Source organism: Stegostoma tigrinum, chromosome 12 (assembly GCF_030684315.1).
Source record: "Stegostoma tigrinum isolate sSteTig4 chromosome 12, sSteTig4.hap1, whole genome shotgun sequence".
Classification (NCBI taxonomy): Eukaryota; Metazoa; Chordata; class Chondrichthyes; order Orectolobiformes; family Stegostomatidae; genus Stegostoma; species Stegostoma tigrinum.
Window position 1 is genome coordinate 76,834,460 of NC_081365.1, and position 24,093 is coordinate 76,858,552.

The following is a 24,093-nucleotide window of genomic DNA, read 5'->3' on the forward strand; positions in this document are numbered from 1 at the left end:
ACAACTGTTGATTCCTATGTCACTGTGCGTAACTCCAGCTTTTATGTTTACAATGTTAATCACGTGCAGTGTTGGATCAGACAAAAGGTCCTGCATCTAACATTTCTTAAATGAATTCTGTAATAAGTTTGTCACTGAAATGATAAGCGCCCTGCACGTTGACATGGAGTGGGAGGTAGGGGCGCTGTGTCATTAGGTTGGTAATAATAACTATGGCTAGAAAGCTCTAACATTATTCTAAAATATTTTCTGTTCTGAGAATGCTCCCTACCACAAGCTACGTTTATGTTCCTAGATTTGGATATCAGGCATTTGTCACTTCCTTTTATGATATCACGGGTTAACACTTTATGGGGTTTAATGCATCACACTTCGTGAAAATAGTATGGCAAAATGTCACAAAAGAAGCATATACTATGAAGTAGACCAGGCAAGATTACTTCTTGGTATTTATTCTTCTAATATAATTTGTTTTAAGATAGCTAAGAATATTACAGCAACTTCAATGTTTTTAATACATTAATATGGGGATTGATTTTGTTATCATCTATGAGTTGAAAACTTTAAAGAACAAATATTGGCTCAAGGAATTTGGAATTCTTCAATGCAAGGGTCAGAATTCACTGAAATATACATCAGTGTAAAAATCAGCATGTTAAACGGATTTGAAAATCACATTATATAGGAAATCTGAAGGGAGCTGCACTAAACTAGAAACCAATATTATCAACTCATCACCACCTTTTGGATGACTATACATATCTGAGTGTTAGATATGATTTTAAAATATTACCATTTTCTTCTGTTGGTTATTTAACTGTGTTTCAATTCTCCTCTTTTCCGATGTCAGCATATTCATCTGATCCAGTCTGCATGTGTATTGCCTGGTGAAATCTGTGAGCTCAGCTTGCAATTCTGCTATTTTCTCCTAGATTGGGTCAGCATTAAAAAAATACATTACTGTTCTCTGATGAAACATGACGCAATTTTTAAGAAACCCCTCAATCCCCTTGTAGTGAAAGGATGTTTTAAATGCAAGGTTCTGAAATGTAAAACAAGCCTCATATAATTATTGTGAAGAGCTGGAAGAACACAGCAGGTCAGACAGCATTAGAGGAGCAGGACCCTTCTTCAGAAATGGCTAATTGACGGTTGGGGTGAAGATTTGCATTGATGCGGTCATTGCAACCAAATGGTGATTTGTTGGGGGGGGGGGAAAGAGAGAAAGTGCTGTCAAGGGACAGTTAAACCCCAAACACTACTTCACTGCTTCCCTCCCTCCTCATCTAACCAAAAAAAATCATTGGGGATCACAAGCAAGGGAAAGTGAGTGCCCTTGCCCTGCTGCATGCGGCCATAAGGGACAGCGCTGACTGGGGAGTATGGGTAAGGCAGGTATCCCTTACAGATTAGAAGCCAAAAAAAGTACTATACGGGTAGTACAAAGACCAGGATAGAAGGGCCACAGATAACTGGATTTGATTTAATATAATGCAAATTACTGTCCAAGGTTTAATTCAAAAGGGAAAACCATGGCAGGACAAACTCTTGGTTTGCTCTTCTTGCTCCACAGTAAAGGCCAGGGAGAAGGTCCTGAGAGCATTGAGCAGTATAGCACAGGACAAGCCCTTCGGCCCACGATGTTGTGCCGAACTTTTACCCTAAACCTAAGGTCTATCAAACCTCCACCCCTACCTTATACTATCATGCATATGCCTATCTAATAGCCACTTAAATGCCCCTAATGAGGCCGACTCCACTACACTCTCCAGCAATGCATTCTACACCCCTACCACTCTCTGACATCTCCCCTATATCTACTTCCATTCACTTTAAAACTATGCCTCCTCTTAATAGCTACCTCCACCCTAGGAAAAGTCTCTGGCTGTCTACTCTATCTATGCCTCTGATCATTTTGTACACCTCTATCAAGTCACCTCTCATCCTTCGTTGTTCTAAAGAGAAAAGCCCTAGCTCTCTCAACCTTTCTTCATAAGACCTTCCCTCCATTCCAGGCAACATCCTGGTAAATCTCCTCTGCACCTTTTCCAACACTTCCACATCTTTCCTGTAATGAGGTGACCAGAACTGAACACAATACTCCAGATGTGGCCGAACCAGGATTTTATATAGCTAGAGCATAACTTCACAGCTCTTGAACTCAATCCCTCTATTAATGAAAGCTAACACACTATATGTCTTCTTAACAACTCTATCCACCTGGGTGGCAGCTTTCAGGGAACTATGAATATGAACCCCGAGACCCCTCTGCTCCTCCACACTGCCAAGAATCTTTCCATTAATCCTGTATTCTGCTTTCAAATTTGTCCTTCCAAAATGAATCACTTCACACTTTTCAGGGTTAAAGTCTATCTCCACTTCTCAGCCCAGCTCTGCATCCCATCAATGTCCCTTTGTAACCTAGAACAGCCTTCCGCACTATCCACAACTCGACCCACAGAATAGAGAGCTAGGAAGAAAGTTAGGAAACCTGACCTCCAAAGGTATGACTCTCAGGACGACTACAGGTGCCATGTGCTAGTCAGAGCAGAAATGGCAGGATACATCAGATGAATACATGGCTGAAAAGCATCATGTCGGGAGGAGATTTTCAGATTCTTGGGACATTGGGACCAATTCTGGGGGAGGTAGTAACTGTAAAAATTGGACTTGTTACATCTGGGCAGGACTGGGACTGATGGCCTAGTGGGTGTGTTTGCGAGAGCGACTGGGGAGGGTTTAAACCAAAATGCTAAGGGGATGGGAACCTATGTAAGGAGTCAGGGAAGGAGGGAACTAGGACAAAAGTAAAAACTAGAAAAGAGAATACGAATAGTGACAGGTAGAGAAAGTAAGGACAGATTCAAGCAGGGTTATTGAGAAAAATAAGAGTGAGACAAACAATGTTAAAAACAACAGCTTAAACACTTTGTACCCTAATGCATGGAGCATTTCTATAAAGTGGATGAACTAATCACATAGATGTAAATGGGTACAGTATAATTGGGATTATGGCTGCAGGGTGACCAGGGATGGGAACTGCATGTCCCAAGGTATTCAGTATGTAGGAAATACAAACAAAAAGGAAAAGGTGGCGGTGTGGCATTGCTGGTTAAAGAGGAAATTAACACAATAGTGGGAAAGGATACTAACTCTGATAATGTGGAGTCTGTACAGGTGGAGTTGAGAAATAAGAAGGGGCAAAAACCATTAGCAAGAGTGATATACAGAGCCCCAAACTCCGCTGGTGACAATGAGAATGGCATTAAAAAAGAAATTAGAGATGCAAAAAATAAGGCAATATTGTTGATCATGGGTAATTTTGATCTGTACATACATTGGACAAATGAAATTAGCCAGAATGCAGTAGAAGGGGAATTCCTGGAGGGTATACGGGATGGTTTTCTTGACCAATATGTGGAGTAACCAACTAGACAACAGGCCATCTTAGACTGGGTGCTGTGTAATGAGAAAAGAATCATTGCCAATCTAGTTGTGCAAGGCCTCTTGAGAATGAGTGACCATAACATGATAGAATTTGTAATCAAGATGGTGAATGAGGTACTTGATTCAGAGACTAGGATGCTGAATCTTAATAATGAAGATATGAGGCATGAGGTGGCCTTGATACATTGGGGAGAGTTACTTAAATAGATGACAGTGGCTAGACAATGGCAAACATTCAAGGAATGTACAGGGGAACTGCAACAACTGTTTATTCCTGTCTGGATTCAATAGCAAATGGGAAAGAGGGCCAATCCATGGCTTACAAAGGAAATTAGAGACAGTATCCGATCCAAGGAAGAAGCAAGTAGATTGGCCAAGAAAAATAATATGAGAGGATTGGGAGCAGTTTAGAATTCAGCAAAGGAGGACCAAGAGATTGATTAAGAAGGAAAATACACTACAAAAGTAAGCTTGCAGGGAACATAAAGATGGAGACTAAAGGTTTCTTTAGATACATGGAGAAGGAGATTGGTGAAGACAAGTGCAGGTCTCCTACAGACAGAATCGGGGGGAATATGGAATAGGGGGCAAAGAAATGACTGAGCAACTGAATACATTCTTTGGTTCTGTCTTCACAAAAGAGGACACAATTCAGATACCAGGAATGTTGGAGAATGCAAGATTTAGTGAGGGGGAAGATTAAGGGAGATCAATATTAGTACAGAAATGGTGCTGGGAAAATTGATGGGATTGAAGGCAGATAAATCCCCAGGGCCTGATAATCTACATCTCAGAGTACATAAGGAAACGGCTCTAGAAATAGTGGATGCATTGGTGGTCATCTTCCAGGATTCTACAGACTCTGAAACAGCCCCCACAGATTAGAGAGGGTGGGTCATGTGACTCCAATATTCAAAAAGGGAGGTAGACAGAAAACAGAATTATAGACCAGTGAGCCTAACATGGGTAGTGGGGAAAATTCTCAAATCAAGGGCTTTATAGTGAAGTATTTAGAAAGCAGTGGCAGGAATATACAGAGTCAGCATGGATTTATGAAGTGGAAATCATGCTTGGCAAATTCTATGAAGATTGTAACCAGTACAGTTGATGATGGGGAACTAATCGATGTAGTATATTTGGACTTTCAGAATGCATTTGACAAAGTCCCATATGAGCGATTATTGAGCAAGATTAAAGCATATTGAATTGGGCCAAGTGTATTGAAATGGATAGAAAACTGGTTGCCAGCAATGAAACAAAGAGTAGGAATTAATGGGCCCTTTTCAAATTGGCAGACAGTAACTAGGGGAGTGCCACAGGGATCGGTGCTGGGACTCCAGCTATTCACAAATAATATTAATGATTTGGATGAGGGAACAAAATGTAACATCTCAAAGTTTGTAGATGATACCAAGTTGGGTGGGAGGATGAACTGTGACAAGGAAGCAGAGATCCTTCAGCATGATCTGGGCAGGTTGGGTGAGTTAGCAAATCAATGGCAGATGCTGGATAATTTGGATAAATGTGAGGTTACTCACTTCAGAAGCAACAACAAGAAGGCAGATTACTACCTGAATGGCTGTAAATTGGGAGAGGGGAGTATGCAGCAGGATCTGGGCGTCCTTGTGCACTAGTTACTGAAGGTAAACGTGGAGGTGCAGCAGGTGGTAAAGAAGGCAAATGGTATGTTGGTCTTCATTGCGACAGGTTTCAAGTACAGGAGCAGGGATGTGTTGTTGCAGTTGTACAGGGCCTTGGTGAGACCACACCTAGAATATTGTGTGCAATTCTGGTCTCCTTTTCTGAGGAAGGATATTTTTGCTCTTGAGGGAGCGCAGTGAAGGTTTACCAGGCTGATTCTGGGGATGGTAGGTCTGACGTACAAGGAGAGATTGACTTAGTTGGGATTGTTCTCACCAGTGTCCAGATGAATGAGGAGGGATTTCATAGAGTCTTTAAAATTCTCACAGGATCAGACAAGGTAGACGCACTGAGGATATTCCCGATGGTAGGTGTGTCCAGGACTAGGGGTCATCGTCTGAGGATTCGTGGTAGACAATTTAGGACAGAGATGAGGAGACATTTCTTTACTCAAGAGCGACCAGCCAGTGGAATTAAATACCACAGGAAGTAGTTGTTACCAAAACATTGAATCTATTCAACAGGTGGCTAGATATTGCACTTGGGTGAATGGGATCAAAGGTTATGGGGAGAAGGCAGGATTAAGGGCCAAATGGCCTTGGGCTACTCCTAATTACGATGGTGTGCAAGTTTCTATTTCAGATCCAATGTTAAAAGCAGCTATAAGACCATAAGACCATAAAACATACGAGCAGAAATTAGGCCATCTGGCCCAGCGAGTCTGCTCTGCCATTCAATCATGGCTGATAATGTCCTCACCCAATTCTCCCACTTTCTCCCCATAACCCTTGATCACCTTGATAATCAAGAACCTATCCATCTCAGTCTTAGATGTACTCAATGACCTGGCCTCATTCCATAGATTCACCACTCTCTGGCTGAAGAAGTTTCTCCTTATCTCCGTTCTAATAGGTCTTCCTTTTTCTCTAAGGCTGTGCCCTCGGGTCCTAGACTCTCCTACCAATGGAAGCATCTTCCCAACATCCACTCTGTCCAGGCCATTCAGTATTCTGAAAGTTTCAATTAGATCTCCCCTCATCCTTCTAAACTCCAATGAGTATAGTCCCAGAGTCCTCAAATGTTCCTCAAACGTTAAAGCTTTTCATTCCTGGGACCATTCCCGTGATCCTCCTCTGAACCCGCTCCAGGGCCAGTACATCCTTCCTGAGATATATGGCATAAAACTGCACACAATACTCCAAATATGGCCTAACCAGAGCCTTAAAAAGCCTTAGAACTACATCCCTGCTTTTGTATTCAAGTTCTCTCAAAATAAAATGCCAACATTGCATTTGCCTTCCTGACTACTGACTCAACCTGCAAGTTTACCTTGACAGAATCCTGGACTAGAACTCCTAAATCTCTTTGCAGTTCAGACTTCTGAATTTTCTCCCCATTTAGAAAATAGTCCATACTTTCATTCTTCCTACCAAAGTGCATGACCTCACACTTTCCCAACTTGTACTCCATCTGCCACTTCTTTGCCCACTCTCCTAACCTCTCCAATCCTTCTGCAGCCTCCCCACTTTCTCAATACTACCTATCCCGCCACCTATCTTTGTATTGTCTGCAAACTCAGCCAGAATGCCCACGGTTCCTTAAACTCGATCATTAATGTATAAAGTAAAAGTTGTGGCCCCAACACTGACCCTTGTGGAACTCCACTTGTCACTGGCTGCCTCCTGTGGCACCTCCTCAGCATCCTCCTGTGTGGCACCTTCTTGAAGTCGAGAAAGGCAACATCCATTGGCTCTCCTTGGTCTACCCTGCTCGTTACTTCCTCAAAGAATTCTAGCAGATTTGTCTGGCGTGACCACTCCTTGATGAAATCATGCTGACTTTTCCCTATTTTACAATACACTTCCAAATATTCAGAAATCTCATCCTTTACAATGGACTCTAAAATCTTTCCCATGACCCAGGTTAGGCTAATCAGCCTGTAATTTTCCATCTTTTGCTTTACTCCGTTTTATACAGGGGTGTCACATTAGCGATTTTCCAGCCCTCTGGGACCACCCCTGACTCTAGTAATTCCTGAAAGATCACCACTAAAGCTACCACTATCTCCTTTCGAACTCTGGGGTGTAGTCCATTTGGTCCAGGTGATTTATCCACCTTTCGGCCAATCAGTTTACTAGCACCTTTTCCTTGGTGATGGCCTCCACATTCAGCTCTGTCCCCTGACTCTCAAATTTTTGGGATATTACTCGAGTCTTCCACCGTGAAGACTGACGCGACGTAATTATTCAGTTCCTCAGCCATTTCCTTCTTCCCCACTATTATCTCTCCACCATCATTCTCCAGTGGTCCAATGTCCACTTTTACCTTATATATGTCTTTATATATCGAAATAAACTTTTACAGTTTTCAATTATAATACTGGTTAGCTTATCCTCATATTTAATCTTCCTTCTTCTTATTTCTTTTTTTTGTTGCCTTCTGTTGGTCTTTGTAAGCTTTCCCAGTCTTCTACTTTCCCACTGCCCTTCGCCACATTATATGCTGCTTTCTCTTTTGCTTTTACGCTAGACCTGACTTCCTTGGTCAGCCGTGGTTGCCCCACCCTCCCTGCACTAGGCTTCTTTTCCCTAGGGATAAATTTTTGCTGTATCTCCAGAATTACTCCAAGAAACTCTTGCTATTGCTTTGAATTACTCCCAGAAACTCCAGCCAACCTCCATAAACTACTGCATTAGTCTTATTATCATCAGTGATGATTTCCCTGTTACTTTCTTAATCTGTAATCTGTCATATTTCTAAACCAGATTCACCTTTCTTTTAGTCTATTGCTTTCAAATCAGGAGAGGATTGTAAGTTGAGAAACAGGACTGAGAATGTTACTGAGGTTAAAAGAACACCTCCGCTCAGTTCGCAACACACGACTGCACCTCCCAGTCGCAAACCATTTCCACTCCCCCTCCCATTCTCTAGATGACATGTCCATCATGGGCCTCCTGCACTGCCACAATGATGCCACCCGAAGGTTGCAGGAACAGCAACTCATATTCCGCCTGGGAACCCTGCAGCCTAATGGTATCAATGTGGACTTCACCAGTTTCAAAATCTCCCCTTCCCCTACTGCATCCCTCAACCAGCCCAGTTCGTCCCCTCCCCCCACTGCACCACACAACCAGCCCAGCTCTTCCCCCCCCCACCCACTGCATCCCAAAACCAGTCCAACCTGTCTCTGCCTCCTTAACCGGTTCTTCCTCTCACCCATCCCTTCCTCCCACACCAAGCCGCACCCCCAGCTACCTACTAACCTCATCCCACCTCCTTGACCTGTCCGTCTTCCCTGGACTGACCTATCCCCTCCCTACCTCCCCACCTATACTCTCTCCACCTATCTTCTTTACTCTCCATCTTCGGTCTGCCTCCCCCTCTCTCCCTATTTATTCCAGCTCCCTCTCCCCATCCCCCTCTCTGATGAAGGGTCTAGGCCCGAAACGTCAGCTTTTGTGCTCCTGAGATGCTGCTTGGCCTGCTGTGTTCATCCAGCCTCACATTTTATTATCTGAGAATGTTAATGTACGCATTAAGAGGAACTGAGGTGTTCCTACACACTGGAGATGACCATGGGGAGAGAGGAAAATGAATGGTTCTGTTTATAAAATAAGACTTGCAGAGCTGTGCACAGAATTAGCTGTGAAGAGGAATCTTACCTTGAACAGATCACATCCTGGGGAAATACTGACACCATTAGTAGTTTCAGCTGCATCTCTATGTTTGTCCTAAAATGCATTGGCCATCTGTTCAGAAGAATACCTCCTTGCTACTGCTCAATTATTCAATAAGTGTCTCCCCTGCTGCCTTAGAGAATCTCAGCAATTTCAGTGTACTGTTTAGAATTATTTTGTAGCTGTACCTCAATCTTGCTTGCTACTGTCCTTCATTGTACAAAGAACCTCTCTTATAAGATGGCTGCATGTTTGGGACAGATTGGGTAACATTGTGACTTTCTATTTATCAAACTGCCTAAATATAAATGTGTTTCAGACTGAGAGTTCACCCATTTTGTTCTAAACGTGTGGTCCAAAGATGCTGCTTGGCCTGCCGTGTTCATCCAGCCCCACACTTTGTTATCTTGGATTCTCCAGCATCTGCAGTTCCCATTATCTCTGATGATGACCACTGATACTCTTTTAACTAGCTGTGTTATGCACTAACCCACACATAGTCTTCTTTATGCAAACTAGTGCTGATATTTCCCTGGAATAGAGTAAAGTGTAAGAGATTATTGTAATCACTCAGTCCGTCAGGAATAGTTTTTGTTTGCTGAGCTGGAACGTGATCTCTTGATTTGAATATTGCAAAGCAACCTGCCTTCTTTGTGTGCCTTCTAAATCATGGACAATGATCTATGTTTAGTGCTTCTTCACTAAGACAAATTCTGATAGCTGGAGCTAACTTGGGTAATAAAACATTCCAGCACAGAGCTTCAAAGAACATCAGGATGGTTCTGTAATTATGTTCTCTGTCCACAGCCCATATGTATTTTTTAAAGTCCATTAATGGAAATGATTTCACTCGTCAATCAGCAGCAGATTGTATTTGTGTTTGTATCTGGAAGGGATTGAGTAAAAATTCCCCAAGGTGCTTCACAGACAAAATTTAGCATTGAGACCATAAGATTTGGGGCAGAATTAGGCTACTTGACCTATCAAGTCTGCTCCACCACTCAACTGTGGCTGATATGTTTCTCAACTTCATTCTCCTACACTCCCTCTGTAACCCTTTTCCCTTAGCAAAGAAGAATCTGACTTAAAGACACACAATGACTTGGTTTCCACAGCCTTCTGCGGCAATGAGTTCCACAGATTCACCTCCCTCTGAATGAAAAAATATCCTCCTCATCTAAGATAACAAGGTGTAGATCGGATGAACACAGCAGGCCAAGCAGCATCAGAGGCTGCTTGGCCTGCTGTGTTCATCCAGCTCTACACCTTGTTATCTCAGATTCTCCAGCATCTGCAATTCCTATTATCTCTCCTCATCTAAGTTTTGAACAGCCATTCTTTTATTCTGAGACTATGACTCAAGTCCTAGTTTTACCTACTAGTGAAAATATCTTCTCCATATTCACTCTATTCAGGCCTCAGTTTTCTGCAAATTTCAATGAGACCCCTCATCCTTCTGTACAATACCAAGTACAGACCACTCCTCATTTGACAAGACGTTCACCCCCAGGATCATTCTTGTAAACTTCCTCTGGACTCCCTTCCAATTCAAGCACACCCTTGCCTAGATACAAGGTCCAAAATTGCTTACAATATTCCAGATGAGGTCTGACCAGAGCCTTATACAGCCTCAGCAGTTCATCCCTCCTCTTGTATTCCAGCCCTCTTGAAATAAATTGCATTTGCCTTGCTAACCGCCAGCTGTGAACCTGCATGTTAACCTGCAAAGCCCTATTTCAGGATTGTCCTAAGTCCCTTTTGTATTTCAGATTTCTAAAGCCTTTCTCCATTTAGAAAATAGACTATGCTTCTATTCTTTCAACCAAAGTGCATTACCCCACACTTCCCCACAGAGCCACTGAAAGAAACATTAGGGCTAGGTAATGGAAATTGGGAAATGGTGGGAGAAACGAAGGAGGATTTAAAGCATCTAAAACTGTGAAGTTCATTGACATAGGTCCTCGGTGCAGGGGTATATCATTCAAACCCGTTTATTACATTCAGTAAGACTATAGCCAATCAGGTTGTGGTCTCAATTCCACATTCTTACTGCCTCCAATAACCCCCGACAACTTTGACTGCCAAAAATCTAATTAACTCAATCCTAAATAAATTAAATAACACTGCTTTCACTGCTTTTTTCGGGAAGAGAATCCCATGGACGACTCAACTCCAAGCGAGAAAAAAAGAGTCTCAAACTGTCCCAAAAGGGAGATCTTGTGTTCCTAAACTGCACCTCCTACTTTTAATCTCTTCCACAAGAGGAGACATTCTCACAGTATCCGTGCGCTAAATGTTTCAACAAATTCACCTCATCCTTCTAATAGATCTAGCCTGTTCAATGTTTCTTCATAAATTAAGCCTTTAATTCAAGGAATGAGTTGAACTAACCTTCTGTGAACTCTAAACATACTAAAATATTATTTTTTTCAAACAAGGAAACCAAAAGTGTATACTACATTCCAGATGTGGCCTCAGCAAGGCCCTGTTCAGCAGCTCAAAATTTTTCAATTTTGTTTTACACTTCCTTAGAATAAACAACAACGTTCCAGTTGCCATTCTATTGAAGATCAGTAGGGAGGGGTGAAAGGTTTTGGCCTCCAGTCAAATTTCCACTTTGGATACTATTGTGCTGAAGAAATATGGTGTATAGCTCCTGGGCTTGACAAACAACTAACCATTATCCTCCTTAACACCGTAAACATGGCAAATATTAATATCCTGTATCGTTACTTACATCTTTTTGTCTAATTCTTCTTTGGAATTGAATGTCATTGACATTTATCTTCTCTTTCAGTTCTTCTAGGGTCATGTTCACTGACAGTGTTTGCAATGCTTCCAGATCAACCACACGACCAAATTTCCGGATCATTTCTTGATAACACTTCTCTTCTAACTCTGTAGTAACACAATACTGGTTGTAGTTTGAAAATGTGCACTATGCTTATTCTAAAATGTGTTCTAAAATATAAAAAATTGAGAGTCTGCACATTTCTGTCATTGTGGCCATTGTGAGCTGGCATCACTATCTGGGAACATTCTTCGCTGATTCACTCAAAACAAGAGGAAAGAAGTGTACAATCAACCAATGAAAGGCATGCAGATGAAATGGGCTGTATTGTCTTGGATGGTGACAAATCTCTTGAGCATATTTATTTGCGGATTAGTACAAACCTGAACTTTGTCCAGACCTCACCCCATGGAATCATACAAGCCTTTTCATATTGGGGTAGGTTACGAACATAACTGAATAGTTCAGTTACATGGGTAGAGTGGACAAAGCTGGACTTGCTCTCCTTCCCACAGAAAAGGATGAGAGGAGATTTGAGGAAGTCATGAACTTCACGAAGTAGATAGAAGGAAACTATTCCCACTTGTGGAAGGTTGTAGAATCAGAGGACATTCAAAGTGATTGTCAAAAGTACCCAAAGGAACACAAGCAAAAGATTATCATGCAGTGGATGATTAGAGCCTGGAATACACTGCCTGAGTGAAAGCCGAGATTTAACCTTGGCTTTCAATAAGGAATTAATTACGTTCATGAAAGGGACATAAGTTGCAAGACAATGGGGAAAGAGTTGGTTATCAACTCTGGCTGGACATCTCCAGGCCATCAGACACTCAGCTCCATTTCCCATGTTTCAGGCTGTGCCTTCTTTCCACTGAGTGTTAATCCCACACTGTGGCATTCTCTACCTGCTGCCTTCTGATGTGGAGGTGCCGGTGCAGGACTGGGGTGGACAAGGTCAGAAATCACACGACACCAGGTTAAAGTCCAACAGGTTCATTTGAAAACACAAGTTTTTGGAGCCTCGCTCCTTCTTTGGGTATTAGTGAGGTAGTATCAGACGCAGAACAAAGGGTCACACCACTGATGAGATTGTATCAAACGAACCTAAGATGCTGTTAAATTTTTAATCAGTTAGAAGCTTTTAATTGATTAGTATGTGTATGTAAATCCCCAAATTCCTTTCAAGTCACAGTCCTGAGAGAACTAAAAGTTTTATCAGTGTAAAGAAGTGCTGACATTTTAGGTCAGACAATGCAGGTTAGGTGTGAATTCTTGTTTAGAAGGAATTTATGTAGGAATTCATGAAATGCCACATTGTCTGTAAATTGTGTGCTTTTTGAACAAAATAGAATGTATCTGCAAATACAAATTCACCCCACAGATTCATGTGTGTGCGTGCATGAGTGAGGATGAGAGAGTGCACGCGAAGGCAAGAGAGAGAGAGGGGGGCTGCGCGAAGGCAAAGGGTGGGGGCCGCACGAAGGTGAGAAGGGGGGCTCGCCAAGGGAGTGACCAAGAGGGGTAGGGACAGATAGAGTATATGAAGGGATGTGCGTGCGGGCGAGAGAGATAAAGGATGCACGTGTTTGCAGACACAGCCTATTTTGTTCAGAAAGCAAACAATTTATAGACAGCCAGCCAGTGTGGTATTTTATAAGTTCCCACTTTAGAAATAAAACTAGTCTGACTCCAAAGCAAATACAGTTTCTAAACAAGGCCTCACACCTAACATGCACTGTCTGACCTAAAATGCCAGCTCTTCTTTACACTGATAAAAGCTTTAGTTCTCTCAGGACAGTGAGTTGAAAGGATTTTGGGGATTTGCATATACACATTAATCAATTAAAATATTCCAAGTGACCAAAGATTTAACAGCATCTTCGGTTTGTTTAATACATTTTCATCAGTGGTGTGACGCTTTGATCTTTTACTTATAAATTCTGTGTCTGATACTACTCATTAACACCTGAAGGACAAGCAAGGCTCCAAAAGCAGTGTTTTCAAATGATTTTGTTAGACTATAACCTGGTGTGGTGAAATTTTGGACCTTGTTAGCATCTGAGAGAGGAAGAGTACAAAGAGACTCAAACCATCCTCAAGCTTCACAGAGAGAGGAGTGGCCTTACTTCAGCTTTACGATCTGTCATCTTTATCTGAAGTAGAAGCAACTCTGTAAATACCAGAGTGTGAAGCTGGATGAACACAGCGGGCCAAGCAGCATCTTAGAAGCACAAAAGCTGACATTTCGGGCCTAGGCCCTTCATCAGTGCTCTCTGATGAAGGGTCTAGGCCCGAAACGTCAGCTTTTGTGCTCCTGAGATGCTGCTTGGCCCGCTGTGTTCATCCAGCTTCACACTTTGTTATCTTGGATTCTCCAGCATCGGCAGTTCCCATTATCTCTGTAAATATCAGGCTGCCTTCAGAATTCACCCCCAACTAAGACAAAAGTTTTGTTTATCAGGCAGCTCCAACTACTCACTCTACATTCATGAATATTTCACACATCCCACTACAATCTCCCAGATTACTTTCAATAGTCAATGGGAGCTGGATGTTAATTTTGTTAGACTCCAGGCCAATCTGGGATAGTGAATGGGATGTGAGGCAACTCTAACAGGGAGTGGGAAAGCTGAGTTACTCTTGCAAGAAATTGGCAGGAACTCAATGGCTAATTGGCCTGCTTCTGCACTGTAGACATCTCGAGTTACTGCAAGCAGTTCTGGGAATCATATCTTTGGAACGATCTACTTGGCTTGGAAGGAGTGTGACATAGATTTATTAAGGTAATACCTGGATTCCTAAGGATTATATGGGAAGAGATTGTCCAAACTAGTTTTATTGTCACTGAAGTATAGATGGCTAAGAGATGATCTGTCTGACATTTTCAAGGTATTAAGGGAAACAGTTATTTGGATTGACATAACCTATTTTCACCAGTTGGAGAGTCTAAAACTAGGAGTCAGTTTGTAAAAATTAGACTCAGCCTTCATAAAAGTGAAATTAAGAAACGCGCCTTCATGCAGTGCAAGTTTGGAATTCTCCTCTGCAAATAGCACTTCATGGTCAATCATTAATCGTTCATAGGGATTGAGGAAATGAGCAGAAGTGAAAGTATATGGATTTAAGCTATAGATCAGTCACCATCTCATTGATGGCAGAAAGGCTCACGGGACTAATTGACCTACTTCTGTCCCTATGTTCCACAAGTTATTGGCACACTGGTCCTCCACCTAAATCACTAATTAGCTTCCTGTGGATGCCTCCCATACCTGCTGTTTCCTCTGCTTCAGCCAGGTTTCAATCTGTTTCAGAATCTCTATGTCAAATGGTTAATTTACTCTCATTCACATGCCTTGTGAAATATTAATTACATTTAGAATGCACAATGCTTCAGTAGAACAGTTGTGGCTGTTTTTTTAAGGAAAAGGATTGTCAGATTTACATTTCCAAAATACTTTTCACATCCTCAGGATGTGCTAGCATGTTTATACATTTTTGAATGATAGACACAATTGTGAAATCAAAAACTGATAGCCAATTTCAACACAGCAAGATTCCATTCCACAAACAGAAAGAAAGTTAGTGACCAGGCAACCTGTTTGAGGCCAATTATTGGGCAGCACACCAGGAGAACAGCCAGTAACGTCTCTTGTTCAGAACCTGAGAATTATACGTGCCTGCAGGTGATTTCTGACACTAATATCCACCAGTCTGTAATACATAGTATTTACCTGCTATTTCAGCTTCCATCTCTGCTTTGTCCCGCAGAAGCTGGACATGTTTCTGCCTCGCTTGTTTAAACAATTCTCGCTGCTCGTCCTTCTCCACCTGGAGTTCTTTGATTCGCTTCTGCAGCAAATTTAAGGCTGGATTGGTGAAAATCAATCCGAGTACAAGATCATTTGGCATGTCTCCATTGACAATGTACTCCACCTGCATCACAAGAGAGACTGAACAGTATTTTTCAATGATGAGGATAGTGTGGGAAGCTGGAACTGACAGAGATTGGCCATCATTTTGTTGAATAGTGGAGCAGGTTGAGAGGTTAAATTGTCCAGGGTACAACTCCTAATCCTTATATCCATTTTGTTCAGCCTAATATGTCTTTCTTTAGCAATCCTATCTTAAAGGTACATGTTATTGTTTTGTATATTTCTTCAGGAAGTATAGCCCAAAAGCAGAGTGCGGGAAGAGTTTACCCCAATCTCCCATTACAATTCCCAACATACTCCTAATTTTCCAAGATGATTGTCCAAATATTAATAAGTTTTCTATCGACATGCCTCAAGATTACATTGCAAAATGCCATGCACTTGCTTACATTTTGATACTGGCTATCTTTCTTTGGGGTTGTACCTTATTTGCAATCAGTTGGTTTTCAAATAAAATTTTATTACAAAGTAGTTCAAATTCATCCTTTTACCTGATGGAGTTTCAGAGGAACGACAACATACAGTTCATTAAGTTTCTGTTGTTTCTCACGTTGCAATACTTCGAGATCTTTCTTTGCAGACTTTACAGTTCCTTCAATAATTTTTACCTGCGGTAACAGTGAAATTTCACTTAGCCAATCATCTATCCGTTTTCTCCCAAGCCAGAAATTTTTGGTTTGTATAGTAATTTTTTTAGAGACAGTTTATGAAACCTTTTTTGGAAATCTAGATACCTAGCTGATACCTGAAGCTTTCTAATCTACTGGGACCTTTGCCTAATCTATGGAATATGGGAGAGTACATCCACCATCCCTGCAACCACATTCTAGGCCATAAAATGCAGGCCATCAGATCAACCTTTAGTCCTAGTAATTGTTTTCCCCAGTAATAGTGTTTTACGTGCCTCCTTCCCTCTCTCTTCTTGATTTTATAGTGTTACTATTGGGATTTTTTTAATGCCTTCTATCATGAAAACTATATATTGATTGAACCGTCTCTACAATTCTCTGATATCCTATTATTAATACTCTAGTCTTATCCTCTGAGTGATCTACATTTGTTTAAACAACTCTCTTTCTACAGACTTGTAGAAGCTCTTACTGATTCTTTTCATTTCTTGTACTTGTTTACTCTTATATTCTGTGCCAGTTTCTAAAGTTTTCTCAACCGCCTGGCAGTATAATGAAGAGAATTAAAGGAGGGTATGACCTTGTTGTTGATGGGGGGTGGGAAAGCTTCCGATAGTCATAAGAAAGGCATTCATCCCTTGACAGACATGTTTATCCAGTAAAGCTGCTAGGCTGCCATCCTGTGTCTGCCTGCTACTGCTGCAAGTAAATTACTAGTGGCAGTAGCAGCTTAGTCACTAAAGTGCGTGTTACCTAATTGTCACTACAGGGCCTCGGAAAGTCAAAAGGAAAGCTGGGGTGCTCGGCTGCTCCACCGCTCCCCATAAAATGGGAGAGAGGTAGAGCTGCCAAGTAGGCAGCAGGCAGGCCATATGCTGCACCTTCATTCACTCTCAACTTTTGAACCTACTGACACAGCACAGTAAAATTCTGCCTGTCATTATATCATAACCATTCATTTCCACTTGTGTTTTTAATTCAGCTACTTTATGAGCCCTGCATGTACTCTGACCCTTTACTATTTTATCTAGTCTTTGCTATTGCACTCTCATGTTTGTATAAGAGATAACAAGGTGTAGAGCTGGATGAACACGGCGGGCCAAGCAGCATTTTTCAGAAATTTTTTTTTCCGAAGGAGGGTCTAGGCCCAAAATGTCAACTTTCCTGCTCCTCTCATGCAGATTGGCCTGCTGTGTTCATCCCAGATTGTTATCTCAGATTCTCCAGCATCTGCAGTCCCTACTATCTCATGTTTGTGTATTGTGCCTTGGATCTCATTCCCCATATTGCTACCTGCACAATAATCTTGCCCTTTCTCATCAACTGTCTAAATTTTCCTTGAAGTTAATAATTTGCTCCATATTTCAGTCTAAAGCCCTACTTATACAATTCTCCACAGAGTTCAAGTGAAACTCATCCCCCAACAATGCAGCTCCCTCATTTCTAAGTAGTGGGGGCAGTACCCCATGAATTAAAACTATTGTTTCCACAACAATCTTTGAACCATGCATTCAGCTCTCTAATCTGATTTGCCCTATGCCAGATTGCTTGTAGTGGAGTTGTAATCCAGAGATTGTTACCTTGGAAGATCAGTTTCTTAGTTTATCCCCTAGCTGCATATTCTCCTCCAGATGAACCTTTCTCAGTCCTACCCATGTGACTGATAGTCATATGAGCCATGACAGCTGGATCCTACTCCCCAACCTGAAGTCATTCTTCATCCCAAGAAGGTGCCCTTAACCTCGGCACCAGACATGCTGCACACTTCAGGACTCTCATTCTCAGCCACAGTGAACAGTTGTATATTATTAAATATTGTGTTCAATTAGATCTCCTCTCAATATTCAAATTTCAATGGGCTAGTTTACTCAATTTCTTCTCAATGGAAAATCTAGCGGCTCTCTTGTGGCACAGTGACAGTGTCCCTACCCCAAGACTAGGAGGCCTAGGTTCAAGTCCCACCTGCTCCAGAGGTCTCTAATAACATCTCTGAACAGGTTGGTTAGAAAAATAGGTCAATGAAAAATCCTCTCAAATCAAGAGTTAATCTCCATTGTATCTAGGACAAGGAAATCCTTCCCTAAATAAGAAAATCATAAATCTTATCATATTCTGTGTGATCTCACCAATACTCTGCATTAACATAGCCAGATATAATGGGAACTGCAGATGCCGGCGAATCCGAGATAACAAAGTGTGGATCTGGATGAACACAGCAGGCCAAGCAGCATCTTAGGAGTACAAAATCTGATGTTTCGGGCCTAGACGGTCTAGGCCCGAAACGCCAGCTTTTGTGCTCCTAAGATGCTGCTTGGCCTGCTGTGTTCAACACAGCCAGATGTTTTGTAGCTATCCTCCAAACTTAGATGAGTCTACTTTCATTTTTTGATTTCTGTTTCCTAACCAGTTTCTTTGCACTACTTTACCAAATTCAAAATCCTCCTAAGAATTATTATTTCTAATTATTTCTTACTTATTTTTGGCAACATTATAAATCCTTCCATTCCTTTGACTCCGCTTGTTAGTGAAAGTGGACCACTTTTTGTGGGATTTTGTGCCCTACAGGAATTTTATGTTTGCAACTTAATATATTAGATCTTTAAATGCTAGATATTGTTTGTTTTTGTCAAAATTTCCAATGTAGTTTCATGATTTGATGTAGCCAAGTACTCCTCATTGCTATGTAGTTTGCTTCAGTTAGACATAACACCCAAGTTTCAGACTTAGCTAAATCACTTTCAAGCTTAACATCAAATTCTATCACATTGTGGTCATTCTTCCCTAGATATACCTTACCAATAGTTTGTTAACCCTTGCTCATTGCGTAACACAAGATTCAAAATCAGAGATTCACAAATAGGTTCCTCCACAAAATAATCTAGAAAACATTTTCAGATGCGTTTCATTAACTTGCCCTCTATACTAATACGCAAATTCGGTTTTGCCAATTCTAAATGAAGATCAAAGCTCCCCCTGATAACTGTATTACCCCCCTAGCATGCACTGTGTCCATATACACAGATCCTTGAAAGTTGCCACCCAGGTTGACAGGGCTGTTAAGAAGGCATACAGTGTTTTAGCTATTATTAATTGAGGGATCGAGTTCCAGAACCAAGAGGTTATGGTGAAGCTGTACAAAACTCTGGTGTGGCCGCACTTGGAGTACTGTGTACAGTTCTGGTCACCGCATTATAAGAAGGATGTGGAAGCTTTGGAAAGGGTGCAGAGGAGATTTACTAGGATGTTGCCTGGTATGGAGGGAAGGTCTTACGAGGAAAAGCTGAGGGACTTGAGGCTGTTTTCATTAGAGAGAAGAAGGTTGAGAGGTGACTTAATTGAAACATATAAAATAATCAGAAGTTTAGATAGGGTGGATAGGGAGAGCCTATTTCCTAGGATGGTGATGGCGAGCACGAGGGGGCATAGCTTTAAATTGAGGGGTGAAAGTTATAGGACAAATGTCAGAGGTAGTTTCTTTACTCAGAGAGCAGTAAGGGAATGGAACGCTTTGCCTGCAACGGTAGTAGATTTGCCAACTTTAGGTACATTTAAGTCGTCATTGGACAAGCATATGGACGTACATGGAATAGTGTAGGTTAGATGGGCTTGAGATCGGTATGACAGGTCGGCACAACATCGAGGGCCGAAGGGCCTGTACTGTGCTGTAATGTTCTATGTTCTTATATCTAATTTCCTTGTTATGGGAATTGCAGCTGACAATATTACTGGGCAAGTCATATCCCAGACTGAAATATTGCTTGATAGATCATATTTTGTTTTGTTTTGGTTTTAGCAAGGTGGTCTCTCAATAAAACTTAAACACACAATATTGTACATTTGATTTTAACAATAAAACATTTATTAAGCAGGAGAACTTAGTAGGTCGAATGGCATCTATGGAGAGAAAGCAGAGCAATGTTTTCTGTCCACTGACCCTTGAACTGATAGTAGCTAGGAAAGGGTTGTATATATGTTGACAACAGTGGATGGGGGAAATGAGTGAGTGGATAGTCTTGGACGGAGTCTAGACAGAGAGAAAACCAACAGTTATGCAGACAAAAGGATAGATGATATTATACCACAGAGAAAGAAAAGCTAATAATGGGATCAAGGAGTAGGTGAAAAAGGGTTGGCTGTGCTCAAAGCAGCCCGTGTCATGACAGTTGCTGGGTATGGGGTTTGTAGAGGAAATAGAAGATAATAAGATTCTAAAATTATTGAAGTCAACATTGAGCAGTGAAGGATGCAAGTTCGCCTGTGGAAAAGGAGATCTGGGACTATCACTAAATTACTTTAAGGTAAACTATTTCACTACCTTCTCCCCTTCTAAGGAGCACTGCTTTATAAATATATCCTCATCGAAGCATTTCTGCAGAACTGTATTCTATTGTATACTTTGTTATTCACTTTCTCAACCTACTTTGCATTTTCAATGATTTGTCCACACTGGCATTACATCTGCAAGCATCCACTCCCTCCACCACCGAAAGATGCACTGCAGAAATTCACCAAAGATCCTCAGACAGCACCTTCCAACTCACAATCATTTCCATCTAGAAAGACAAGAGTAGCAGACATATGGGAACACCACCAAGTTCCCTTCCAAAACACTCACCATCTTGACTTGGAAATATGTCGCCATTCCTTCACTGTCGCTGGGTCAAAATCCTGGAATTCCCTCCCTAATCGCAATATAGGTCAACCTATAGCTGATGGATTGCAGAGGTTCAAGAAGGCAGCTCACCACCACCTTCTCAAGGACAACTAGGAATGGGCTAGAAATGCTGAGCAGCCAGCAACACCCACATCCCACAAATGAATAGAAAAAGAAAATCACATCCAGGGCTCTCAGAGATAATGGGAACTGCAGATGCTGGAGAATTCCAAGATAATAAAATGTGAGGCTGGATGAACACAGCAGGCCAAGCAGCATCTCAGGAGCACAAAAGCTGATGTTTCGGGCCTAGACCCTTCATCAGAGAGGGGGATGGGGAGAGGGAACTGGAATAAATAGGGACAGAGGGGGAGGCGGACCGAAGATGGAGAGTAAAGAAGATAGGTGGAGAGAGTATAGGTGGGGAGGTAGGGAGGGGATAGGTCAGTCCAGGGAAGACAGACAGGTCAAGGAGGTGGGATGAGGTTAGTAGGTAGCTGGGGGTGCGGCTTGGGGTGGGAGGAAGCGATGGGTGAGAGGAAGAACCGGTTAGGGAGGCAGAGACAGGTTGGACTGGTTTTGGGATGCAGTGGGTGGGGGGCAAGAGCTGGGCTGGTTGTGTGGTGCAGTGGGGGGAGGGGACGAACTGGGCTGGTTGTGTGGTGCAGTGGGGGGAGGGGACGAACTGGGCTGGTTTAGGGATGCAGTAGGAGAAGGGGTGATTTTGAAACTGGTGAAGTCCACATTGATACCATATGGCTGCAGGGTTCCCAGGCGGAATATGAGTTGCTGTTCCTGCAACCTTCGGGTGGCATCATTGTGGCAGTGCAGGAGGCCCATGATGGACATGTCATCTAGAGAATGGGAGGGGGAGTGGAAATGGTTTGCAACTGGGAGGTGCAGTTGTTTGTTGCGAACTGAGCGGAGGTGTTCTGCAAAGCGGTCCCCAAGCCTCCGCTTGGTTTCCCCAATGTAGAGGAAGCCGCACCGGGTACAGTGGATGCAGTATACCACATTGGCAGATGTGCAGGTGAACCTCTGCTTAATGTGGAATGTCATCTTGGGGCCTGGGATAGGGGTGAGGGAGGAGGTATGGGGGCAAGTGTAGCATTTCCTGCGGTTTCAGGGGAAGGTGCCGGGTGTGGTGGGGTTGGAGGGCAGTGTGGAGCGAACAAGGGAGTCACGGAGAGAGTGGTCTCTGCGGAAAGCAGACAGGGGTGGGGATGGAAAAATGTCTTGGGTGGTGGGGTCGGATTGTAAATGGCGGAAGTGTCGGAGGATGATGCGTTGTATCCGGAGGTTGGTAGGGTGGTGTGTGAGAACGAGGGGGATCCTCTTTGGGCGGTTGTGGCGGGGGCGGGGTGTGAGGGATGTGTTGCGGGAAATACGGGAGACGCGGTCAAGGGCGTTCTCGATAACTGTGGGGGGAAAGTTGCGGTCCTTAAAGAACTTGGACATCTGGGATGTGCGGAAGTGGAATGTCTTATCGTGGGAGCAGATGCGGCAGAGGCGGAGGAATTGGGAATAGGGGATGGAATTTTTGCAGGAGGGTGGGTGGGAGGAGGTGTATTCTAGGTAGCTGTGGGAGACGGTGGGCTTGAAATGGACATCAGTTACAAGCTGGTTGCCTGAGATGGAGACTGAGAGGTCCAGGAAGGTGAGGGATGTGCTGGAGATGGCCCAGGTGAACTGAAGGTTGGGGTGGAAGGTGTTGGTGAAGTAGATGAACTGTTCGAGCTCCTCTGGGGAGCAAGAGGCGGTGCCGATATAGTCATCAATGTACCGGAGGAAGAAGTGGGGTTTGGGGCCTGTGTAGGTGCGGAAGAGGGACTGTTCCATGTAACCTACAAAGAGGCAGGCATAGCTGGGGCCCATGCAGGTGCCCATGCCCACCCCCTTAGTCTGTAGGAAGTGGGAGGAGTCAAAAGAGAAGTTGTTGATTGTGAGGACGAGTTCAGCTAGGCGGATGAGAGTGTCGGTGGAGGGGGACTGGTCAGGCCTGCGGGATAGGAAGAAGCGGAGAGGCCTATCCCGCAGGCCCGACCAGTCCCCCTCCACCGACACTCTCATCCGCCTAGCTGATCTCGTCCTCACAATCAACAACTTCTCTTTTGACTCCTCCCAATTCCTACAGACTAAGGGGGTGGCCATGGGCACCCGCATGGGCCCCAGCTATGCCTGCCTCTTTGTAGGCTACGTGGAACAGTCCCTCTTCCGCACCTACACAGGCCCCAAACCCCACTTCTTCCTCCGGTACATTGATGACTATATCGGCGCCGCCTCTTGCTCCCCAGAGGAGCTCGAACAGTTCATCTACTTCACCAACACCTTCCACCCCAACCTTCAGTTCACCTGGGCCATCTCCAGCACATCCCTCACCTTCCTGGACCTCTCAGTCTCCATCTCAGGCAACCAGCTTGTAACTGATGTCCATTTCAAGCCCAACGACTCCCACCGCTACCTAGAATACACCTCCTCCCACCCACCCTCCTGCAAAAATTCCATCCCCTATTCCCAATTCCTCCGCCTCCGCCGTATCTGCTCCCACGATAATTCATTCCACTCCCGCACATCCCAGATGTCCAAGTTCTTTAAGGACCGCAACTTTCCCCCCACAGTGATCGAGAACGCCCTTGACCGCGTCTCCCGTATTTCCCGCAACACATCCCTCACGCCCCGCCCCCGCCACAACCGCCCTAAGAGGATCCCCCTTGTTCTCACACACCACCCTAACAACCTCTGGATACAACGCATCATCCTCCGACACTTCCGCCATTTACAATCCGACCCCACCACCCAAGACATTATTCCATCCCCACCCCTGTCTGCTTTCCGCAGAGACCACTCTCTCTGTGACTCCCTTGTTCGCTCCACACTGCCCTCCAACCCTACCACATCCGGCACCTTCCCCTGCAACTGCAGGAAATGCTACACTTGCCCCCATACCTCCTCCCTCACCCCTATCCCAGGCCCCAAGATGACATTCCACATTAAGCAGAGGTTCACCTGCACATCTACCAATGTGGTATACTGCATCCACTGTACCCGGTGCGGCTTCCTCTACATTGGGGAAACCAAGCGGAGGCTTGGGGACCGCTTTGCAGAACACCTCCACTCAGTTCGCAACAAACAACTGCACCTCCCAGTCGCAAACCATTTCCACTCCCCCTCCCATTCTCTAGATGACATGTCCATCATGGGCCTCCTGCACTGCCACAATGATGCCACCCGACGGTTGCAGGAACAGCAACTCATATTCCGCCTGGGAACCCTGCAGCCTAATGGTATCAATGTGGACTTCACCAGTTTCAAAATCTCCCCT

At 43.4% G+C, this 24,093-nt stretch overlaps 1 protein-coding gene across 10 annotated transcripts in view; it reads right to left on the reverse strand.

Annotated features, from left to right (window-relative positions):
• The window catches only part of LOC125457321 (cilia- and flagella-associated protein 44), a 199,082-nt gene that overhangs the window by 12,343 nt on the left and 162,646 nt on the right, over positions 1–24,093 (reverse strand). For 7 of the 10 annotated variants that reach the window (XM_059650451.1, XM_059650450.1, XM_059650449.1 and 4 more), the window contains 4 exons: positions 15,980–16,096; positions 15,288–15,489; positions 11,503–11,663; positions 794–928 (listed from right to left, as the gene is read on the reverse strand). In XM_059650451.1, the coding sequence (XP_059506434.1) occupies positions 794–928; positions 11,503–11,663; positions 15,288–15,489; positions 15,980–16,096 (615 nt within the window). Of the gene's footprint in view, positions 1–793; positions 929–11,502; positions 11,664–15,287; positions 15,507–15,979; positions 16,097–24,093 lie in introns of those variants that run through there. The other 3 variants (XM_059650452.1, XM_059650453.1, XM_048541414.2) reach the window with 3 other exon arrangements.